General features: G+C 41.8%; 1 protein-coding gene across 2 annotated transcripts in view; it reads left to right on the plus strand.

Annotated features, from left to right (window-relative positions):
* The window catches only part of lcat (lecithin-cholesterol acyltransferase), a 46,445-nt gene extending 37,229 nt beyond the window's left edge, over positions 1-9,216 (plus strand). For both annotated transcript variants that reach the window (XM_060928233.1, XM_060928234.1), the window contains exons 5-6: positions 3,724-3,948; positions 8,262-9,216. In XM_060928233.1, coding sequence (XP_060784216.1) covers positions 3,724-3,948; positions 8,262-8,854 — 818 coding nt within the window. In that variant the 3' untranslated portion in view covers positions 8,855-9,216. The remainder of the gene's footprint in view (positions 1-3,723; positions 3,949-8,261) is intronic.
* Positions 9,217-10,202: the final 986 nt, after the last annotated feature.

The following is a 10,202-nucleotide window of genomic DNA, read 5'->3' on the forward strand; positions in this document are numbered from 1 at the left end:
GTATACACTCACACCAGTGATCCACTATGTAAAAGAACTACAGCATGCAATAGAACTATATACAGCATGCATACACTCACACCAGTGATCCACTATGTAAAAGAACTACTGTATATACAGCATGAAATACAACCCCGCTTCCAAAAAAGTTGGGACAAAGTACAAATTGTAAATAAAAACGGAATGCAATAATTTACAAATCTCAAAAACTGATATTGTATTCACAATAGAACATAGACAACATATCAGATGTCGAAAGTGAGACATTTTGAAATTTCATGCCAAATATTGGCTCATTTGAAATTTCATGACAGCAACACATCTCAAAAAAGTTGGGACAGGGGCAATAAGAGGCTGGAAAAGTTAAAGGTACAAAAAAGGAACAGCTGGAGGACCAAATTGCAACTCATTAGGTCAATTGGCAATAGGTCATTAACATGACTGGGTATAAAAAGAGCATCTTGGAGTGGCAAGTAAAGATGGGAAGAGGATCACCAATCCCCCTAATTCTGCGCCGACAAATAGTGGAGCAATATCAGAAAGGAGTTCGACAGTGTAAAATTGCAAAGAGTTTGAACATATCATCATCTACAATGCATAATATCATCAAAAGATTCAGAGAATCTGGAGGCCGGAAAACCATACTGGGTGCCCGTGATCTTTGGGCCCTTAGACGGCACTGCATCACATACAGGCATGCTTCTGTATTGGAAATCACAAAATGGGCTCAGGAATATTTCCAGAGAACATTATCTGTGAACACAATTCACCGTGCCATCCGCCGTTGCCAGCTAAAACGCTATAGTTCAAAGAAGAAGCCGTATCTAAACATGATCCAGAAGCGCAGACGTCTTCTCTGGGCCAAGGCTCATTTAAAATGGACTGTGGCAAAGTGGAAAACTGTTCTGTGGTCAGACGAATCAAAATTTGAAGTTCTTTATGGAAATCAGGGACGCCGTGTCATTCGGACTAAAGAGGAGAAGGACGACCCGAGTTGTTATCAGCGCTCAGTTCAGAAGCCTGCATCTCTGATGGTATGGGGTTGCATTAGTGCGTGTGGCATGGGCAGCTTACACATCTGGAAAGACACCATCAATGCTGAAAGGTATATCCAGGTTCTAGAGCAACATATGCTCCCATCCAGACGACGTCTCTTTCAGGGAAGACCTTGCATTTTCCAACATGACAATGCCAAACCACATACTGCATCAATTACAGCATCATGGCTGCGTAGAAGAAGGGTCCGGGTACTGAACTGGCCAGCCTGCAGTCCAGATCTTTCACCCATAGAAAACATTTGGCGCATCATAAAACGGAAGATACAACAAAAAAGACCTAAGACAGTTGGGCAACTAGAATCCTACATTAGACAAGAATGGGTTAACATTCCTATCCCTAAACTTGAGCAACTTGTCTCCTCAGTCCCCAGACGTTTACAGACTGTTGTAAAGAGAAAAGGGGATGTCTCACAGTGGGAAACATGGCCTTGTCCCAACTTTTTTGAGATGTGTTGTTGTCATGAAATTTAAAATCACCTAATTTTTCTCTTTAAATGATACATTTTCTCAGTTTAAACATTTGATATGTCATCTATGTTCTATTCTGAATAAAATATGGAATTTTGAAACTTCCACATCATTGCATTCCATTTTTATTTACAATTTGTACTTTGTCCCAACTTTTTTGGAATCGGGGTTGTAGAAATATATACAGCATGCATATATATTCACACCAGTGATCCACTATGTAAAAGAACTATATACAGCATGCATATACACTCACACCAGTGATCCACTATGTAAAACTACAGTATGCAATATATCAAGCATGCAAAATGGCATATACAGCATGCGCACACACACACAAGAATAGCAAAAGATACTGATTTTCAATTAACCAAATTGGCTGTACAGTATTCACGCTTTACTGTCATTCAAATTAGTCAAACGTGTAATTGACCCTTTCATAAATTTGCAAAATTAACAATTTTGATACAAGAACTACAGTACATAAAGCATGTACGTGCATGCATGCATGCACACGCACACACATACACATGCACACACACTAATGAGCAATAATTATGTAAAATAATTACATACAGTATGCAAACACACACACAAAACACAAAAACTATTTAAGGAAAGAACTAAGAGTTTAGATGAAAAAAAAACCCTCTAAACCCTTTGCCATTGCTTAGTGTCTGTAAAAATATGCTTATGTACTGGATGCCAGCTAGTACAGAGGAGAATGTTAAGTAAACCTTACTCCCCAACGTTTTAAAAGTCGTGCTAGTCAGTGGAAGAGCAGTGTGGTTTGGAGTGGGGGTGAATCGGGGACAATGCCCTGAATTTTACTAGGGAACCAGGAACATTACTATTTCAACAGTCAATATCGTAAAAATAAGCAATCTATTAGCTTAATGTATTAGCTTAAGGAAACCTTACTGCCCAACGTTTTAAAAGTCGTGCTAGTCAGTGGACTGGCTAGTGCACATGACTCTCAGTCCACAAGCAGTGTGGTTTGGAGTGGGGGTGAGGGTAAGGTTAACAGACTTTTGAGATGATAATCGGGGACAATGCCCTGAATTTTACTAGGGAACCAGGGACATTACTATTTCAACAGTCAATATCGTTAAAATAAGCAATCTATTAGCTTAATGTATTAGCTTAAAAAAATCAGTGACTAGCATTTACTAGGTGAGAGTTGGGTGTGCTAGCCAGTGTTGTGAAACTATGGGTCTAGTTCACTGGTGAGCAGTGAGTACATGTCACTGCTCTTTCATGATTACAGTCAAATAGTTTCTCTGCTTAGCTTATGCGTGCTGTGATCTTTTGGGGCAGTGTGATTGACAGAGTTAGCAAGATAGCTACACAAGTTGGCTTGAATTAGCTAATTGTGTCCCTCATATGCCCCTGCAGAAGTAAACACAAGGATGACAATGGAGTGTATGCCTAATAATTTAAGGCTCGCATTAACAACCAAAGTAATAGAGTAATAAAGGGCTTTTTGGTATAAGCCCCGCCCCCCAATTGCATGGCCACACCCCCAACCATGGCTGGAACCCCACCCCCAGGCCTTAAACTCATCCTATTATGTTAACAAACACAAAAATAAGTATGATATATAGACTTTGGTGAACATAAAGTGAAGAATGTCAAAATGTCAGAATTTAGGCTATGACTGCAGCACATCCAACAATAAAGGGCCAATATCCGGAATTGCCCAAGGGATATCACCGGGCACCCTCTCTTATCTTAATGAGTAGACCTTGGACAACAACAAACAGCAAAAAAAAAAAACTTTAACCGACGAAGCCAGGTTCAGCCAAATTTGGGCCTTTGGCTCCCGGACTACAGACAGTAACTTGAGCAAAGGTTCAAACCAGAGACCGTGGAGCTTTGAGGCAGTAATGCAACCTACTGCACCAACATGCCATCAGCTGGGAGTTTACAGGGTCAATGGTCATGGAAACTGGACTTGTAGTTTGTTTGTCCAATCAATTAATCGGTTCAACAGATTAAGAGCACAGACATCAATAACAGTTATAAATAGACACTTGTTCTGGGGACTTCATTAGTCATGTTGATGATGAACTGATGAAGAACCTCAGATGAAACTAAAGATCTTCATCATCCAGTCAAGGCCCCCAAATGAGTGGCACTGACAGTCGCACTGACATTCTCAGTGATCTTGCTAACTAAACTCTTTGGTGTGTTCCAGATGAGCAGGAGGAGTATTTCGCACGCCTGAAGAGCCTTGTGGAGGAGATGCACGATGAGTACAAGCAACCCGTCCACCTCCTGGGCCACAGCATGGGTGGCCTGTACATCCTCTACTTCCTCAACCAGCAAAGCCAGGATTGGAAAGATCGCTACGTCAAGAGCTTCATCTCACTGGGAACACCGTGGGGTGGAGCTGTGAAGCCCCTCAGAGTTTTAGCATCAGGTAACCAAAACAGGCCATTATTGTTGTTGTTGTTGTTGTTGTTATTATTAACTGTAATTTAGATAATAGGTGGAGAGGTTTGTTCTGTTATTGCACCCAACACACCTGAGTGGTAAAGATGAGGAATGTGTTAGGAATTGCTATAATTGGCATCTACTGGATTAACGAGCTTATGCTAGTGTTTACCAGTAGTGAACCGTTAGTATTATAGCTGGGACTTCAGCTCAGCCAAAACGTAGCCAGACACCAAAAAAAGCAACAGGGTAAAGGATTTTGTAAGGGATTAGCAGCAGGTTGCCAGGTCGCTCCATTGTGTGTAGTTGTCGATGTTGATTTTAAAAGTAACTAAGTTAAGTCTGAGTGAAAAATATTGTAGCATGCGGCGTGGAAGAAGAGTCTGGAGACAGAAATCTTAGTTTCTCAGTCGTTAGCCTGTGCTACTTGCTCTCAGTAGCACCAGCTTGACTGCTTTATTAGCATTCGCTAACACTACTGATGAACGCTACACCGGCTGGAAGGTGACTTCACTGCTGCGCTGACTCGTGGTTAAGCTCACGTTGGCCTTCGAGAAGGCCGAGGGCGGTAACTTTTTGGTCCCTCCCGCTATAAATCAAAATCTGATTGGTTAATTCATCTGTCACTTCCTACATAAACATACACTGCCATGGCCTTCTGTCCCGGCAATGAGTGAGCCAGCTCTAGACTCTTCTCAGCCTAGAGACAATAAAGAAAAAAACTCTCATTGGATAACTCGATTTTAGTGTTTTCAGGACAGTAACCCTTTCATTTCTGGAGCAAATTTGATAGAAAATGAGGCCAAATTAAAATTAGAAGATAATAATTATTATGAAAAATGAAAGAAATGAAATATAACATTTGAAGTGCTGATATGTTTGGCTTCTCTGAAGGCTGAGAAGTCCCTGACGGTTCCCCTCTGGTGTTTACTAATTATATTTTGTCTGCTTTTGGGTGACAGTCCACAAGAACGCTGTGTTTGCTGTAACAAGGCCAATTTGAATTTTTCTGAATCTATCCATCATCCATCCATCTACAGTATTTATACATTTATATCCCTGCCTGCTGTCTGTCTGTCAGGCTGTCTGACTATTCATCTTTGTGTGTGTGTGTTTGTCAGTGGACAAATTGCCTAATAGTTGCCTAACCCTTATCATTTTCTTTTGCAATTAGCTTTTTTCTGTTTTTATCTTATCTTTTTGATGTCCTCTTTATGCCTGATTTCAGAAACTGTTAACTCTGTAAACATTGCCATTCGGCCATGTATCTAGCAAATTTATCCATATATCTAGTCATTTGTCTCACTTTCCATCTTTGATTCTGACAGGTGGACAGTGACAGGTTAAAAATATCATCAAATCGGTAGAAATAAGGGGATACTGGGGATGGTTGTAACAATGGGTTAAGACCAATTTATACTTCTGCATCAAATCTAGGCTATAGGGTACAGCGTAGAGCCCTGCACTCCCACGGGAGTCCTGCGGGACCTGACGCAAAGCAGTGCGGCGCGGGACAAATTTTGAAAGCTCATTGCGGGCGCGGGCGGGAGGGGGAGTGCACAATGCGGGAGCAGGCGGGAGAGGTGATAAGCTGCAGTCCCGCTAACTAAAAACGTGTTTAAAATAAAATTTATAAATTATTAATTTATGTCTATCATATATAATTTGTGCTGGATATTTTATTTGGCATTAATAAAAACATTTTAAGATGCCTAAATTTGCGGATGTGGTCTAATCTCGCGTACGTTTCCGATTCCTTTCTGCTCTTCCGTGTTTGAGATCTCCGATCATGGCAGAAGAGCAGAGCTCCTCTAGTGAAGCTCACAGTGCTTCAGAAGTAAGTGCTGCTTTAAAAAGAGGCACATTTACCATTAAAAAGTCAAGAGTCCTGAAATCAGACATTTGGGAAGTCGTTCTCACTCGTGGTTGGTTGTTTGGGAAACGCACCCCTGAACGTGAACTGTAGATATTTATGCTCAAATCCACTCAAAGTAGGGGGCGGGGCACCATCACGCTGTGTCTTTAAATTATATTAATTTCTTATAGGCCTACTTGTATTTCCTAGAATGTAAATGTGAGGAGTGACATATACAGTGGTGCTTGAAAGTTTGTGAACCCTTTAGAATTTTCTATATTTCTGCATAAATATGACCCAAAACATCATCAGATTTTCACACAAGTCCTAAAAGTAGATAAAGAGAACCCAGTTAAACAAATCAGACAAAAATATGATACTTGGTCTTTTATTTATTGAGGAAAATGATCCAATATTACATATCTGTGAGTGGCAAAAGTATGTGAACCTCTAGGATTAGCAGTTAATTTGAAGGTGAAATTAGAGTCCGGTGTTTTCAATCAATGGGATGACAAATCAGGTGTGAGTGGGCCCCCTGTTTTATTTAAAGAACAGGGATCTATCAAAGTCTGATCTTCACAACACATGTTTGTGGAAGTGTATCATGGCACGAACAAAGGAGATTTCTGAGGACCTCAGAAAAAGCGTTGTTGATGCTCATCAGGCTGGAAAAGGTTATAAAACCATCTCTAAAGAGTTTGGACTCCACCAATCAACAGTCAGACAGACTGTGTACAAATGGAGGAAATTCAAGACCATTGTTACCCTCCCAAGGAGTGGTCGACCAACAAAGATCACTCCAAGAGCAAGGCGTGTAATAGTTGGCGAGGTCACAAAGGACCCCAGGGTAACTTCTAAGCAACTGAAGGCCTCTCTCACATTGGCTAATGTTAATGTTCATGAGTCCACCATCAGGAGAACACTGAACGACAATGGTGTGCATGACAGGGTTGCAAAGAGAAAGCCACTGCTCTCCAAAAAACTTGCTGCTTGTCTGCAGTTTGCTAAAGATCACATGGACAAGCCAGAAGGCTATTGGAAAAATGTTTTGTGGACGGATGAGACCAAAATAGAACAATTTGGTTTAAATGAGAAGCGTTAAGTTTGGAGAAAGGAAAACACTGCATTCCAGCATAACAACCTTATCCCATCTGTGAAACATGGTGGTGGTAGTGTCATGTTTTGGGCCTGTTTTGCTGCATCTGGGCCAGAACGGCTTGCCATCATTGATGGAACAATGAATTCTGAATTATACCAGGGAATTCTAAAGGAAAATGTCAGGACATCTGTCCACGAACTGAATTTCAAGAGAAGGTGGGTCATGCAGCAAGACAACAACCCTAAGCACACAAGTCGTTCTACCAAAGAATGGTTAAAGAAGAATAAAGTTCATGTTTTGGAATGGCCAAGTCAAAGTCCTGACCTTAATCCAATCAAAATGTTGTGGAAGGACCTGAAGCGAGCAGTTCATGTGAGGAAACCCACCAACATCCCAGAGTTGAAGCTGTTCTGTATGGAGGAATGGGCTAAAATTCCTCCAAGCCGGTGTGCAGGACTGATCAACAGATACTGGAAACATTTAGTTGCAGTTATTGCTGCACAAGGGGGTCACACCAGATACTGAAAGCAAAGGTTCACATACTTTTGCCACTCACAGATATGTAATATTGGATCATTTTCCTCAATAAATAAATGACCAAGTATAATATTTTTGTCTCATTTGTTTAACTGGGTTCTCTTTATCTACTTTTAGGACTTGTGTGAAAATCTGATGATGTTTTGGGTCATATTTTTGCAGAAATATAGAAAATTCTAAAGGGTTCACAAACTTTTAAGCACCACTGTAAGCTATGTGCAATGTACAATATTCCTAATATCCACTGTAGATTTTGGTAGGTGTGTTGAGTATCTCTGTAAAGCCTCAGCTGCGCATGCCGCCTGGCAACGCGCACCCTCGCTACGTGTGCTAGGTGAAGGATCGGTCAGTGGAGAGCTCAGCTAAGCTCAGCATGTTTAATTCCCCAAGCCAATGACAAGAACTTTCATGAGAAATAACGCGAACGACATGAGAAATAACGCGAACGAGCACCCGGAGGAAACCCACGCGGACACGGGGAGAACATGCAAACTCCGCACAGAAAGGCCCTCTTTGGCCACGGGGCTCGAACCCGGACCTTCTTGCTGTGAGGCAACAGCGCTAACCACTACACCACTGTGCCACCCACAAAGTATCATTACATAGGTCATCTATTATGCAGGACTTTGGTAGCTTATCCTGGGACTTCTGGGATTTCTGGTTAAGCCAAGTAAAAAGGAACCAGAAATTCTGGAGCCGAGTTAAACCATAAGGTTTAGCCCACAGTAGATATCTACGGGTAAGAATAAGAATCAAGCCAGACTCTGAGACTGATTTTAATGTTTTTGATTTTTCCATCTCTCTTCAGGCGACAACGATGGCATCCCGCTGGTTTCTTCCATCAAGATCCGTGAGGAGCAGCGCATGACCACAACAAACTCATGGATGATCCCATCCGAGGAGGCATGGCCTGAGGATCATGTCTTTATCTCCACGCCATCCTTCAACTACACCCACCAGGACTACCGCCGCTTCTTCAGTGACATCAACTTTGAGGACGGTTGGTACATGTGGGAGGACACGAAGAACCTCACGGCGGGCCTCCCCACCCCCGGAGTCGAGGTCCACTGTTTCTATGGGGTTGGACTTCTCACACCTGTCACCTACATCTATGACGAGCAGTTCCCGAACAGTGATCCCGTGGACTTTCTGTACGAGGATGGGGATGACACAGTGGACAGCCGCAGCATGAGCAGGTGCAAGCGCTGGATAGGCGAACAGGAGCAACCAGTGTATGTGACCGAATTCAGCGGCATGGCTCACCTCGACATCGTCTTCAACCTAGACGTCCTCGATGCCATTCAGGAGATCCTGGAGGGGAGGGTTCAGAAGGACAAGACTATCCGTACTATTTTGGTCAAACAATCTCAGCAACGTAAACTTATCAACCAGAGCCCTTAAATGAAGCTCAGTTTGTAGCTTGAAAATGCATAGTGGTTAACTTTAAAGCTGCCTAAGAGAGTTGATGTTCATTAGGATGTACGTCTGAGGCAAAGGAGGTCCTTTACTATGTGTACTTTTGTGTATATATTCACAAACATAATCAGGAGATATGAAATGCCTTTTCAGTTTGTATAAAATATACAGATTCAAAAGATCACATGTATAATTTGAATGATGATATATTTAAATTATATAAATTATGATATGTGTAAATTCCAAATAATGATATATTAAAGGTAGACTGCCTTTCAGATTTTTCAAGGGTAGGTCATAAAAAGAATTTTCCCCGACACCTAATTATTTTTGTTTAGTGGACCGAAAGCTACTGAATTCGAATCACAGACTTCCAATTTTATTAGTTTTTTTTAAACAGAACAATTAATGAATTTAGAGCCATGTGGCCCTAAATTCTCTGCTATTTTTTCGTGCTTCACCATGACCCAATTCAAGATACTATGTCATGCATGACGTGGTGGGCTTTCCCTGTTCGCGCAAGGCATTGTGGGATACAAATTTGAAACAGGAGAGAAAAATGGAGGATGTGAGTGTGCGAATGAAACGTGAAAGACCGACTACAGTAACAGAAAGCGAGAAGAAAAGACATTATGTTGTGAAGGAAAGGAAACGCAGGACCAAATTAATAAATATCGGCGGTCAGCGAGCACCTCGGTGTGATCAGCTGTTCGTTTAGTGACAGAATGATGGAACTGTCAGGGCACGCTCAAAGGTAAACCTGTAGATGGCAGTAATGCAACACTGTGGATTGGATGCCAGCTGTTGTAAAACCCAAAAGAAGAAAGAGAAGGTAAACCTGCGCATGCGCACATGGACTTCCTCTGTCTGCTTGACTGCATGAAGCGAGCGATTTCATGCACATTATTTGTTAGTGAATCCCCTCAATTTAAATAGCTTCCCAGCCGCAGAATGGCCTGGTTTGTTGTTGTTGTTTTTTTAAGATATTACAGAAATAAACATATATCACAATGACCAAATTTCAGAGGGAACTAAATTTCACTGATTTTATGAAATCGAAAGGCCGTCTAGCTTTAAAAATATCATCGCTTGGAAGCACTCACATGTCCATCTGTCATCTCTTGTCTTTCTTTCAGCCTTGGTTTTCTCATCTCATTATCTCTAGCCGCTTTATCCTTCTACAGGGTCGCAGGCAAGCTGGAGCCTATCCCAGCTGACTACGGGCGAAAGGCGGGGTACACCCTGGACAAGTCGTCAGGTCATCACAGGGCTGACACATAGACACAGACAACCATTCACACTCACATTCACACCTACGGTCAATTTAGAGTCA

The sequence above is a fragment of the Neoarius graeffei genome, chromosome 8, assembly GCF_027579695.1.
Source record: "Neoarius graeffei isolate fNeoGra1 chromosome 8, fNeoGra1.pri, whole genome shotgun sequence".
In the NCBI taxonomy this organism is placed as follows: domain Eukaryota; kingdom Metazoa; phylum Chordata; class Actinopteri; order Siluriformes; family Ariidae; genus Neoarius; species Neoarius graeffei.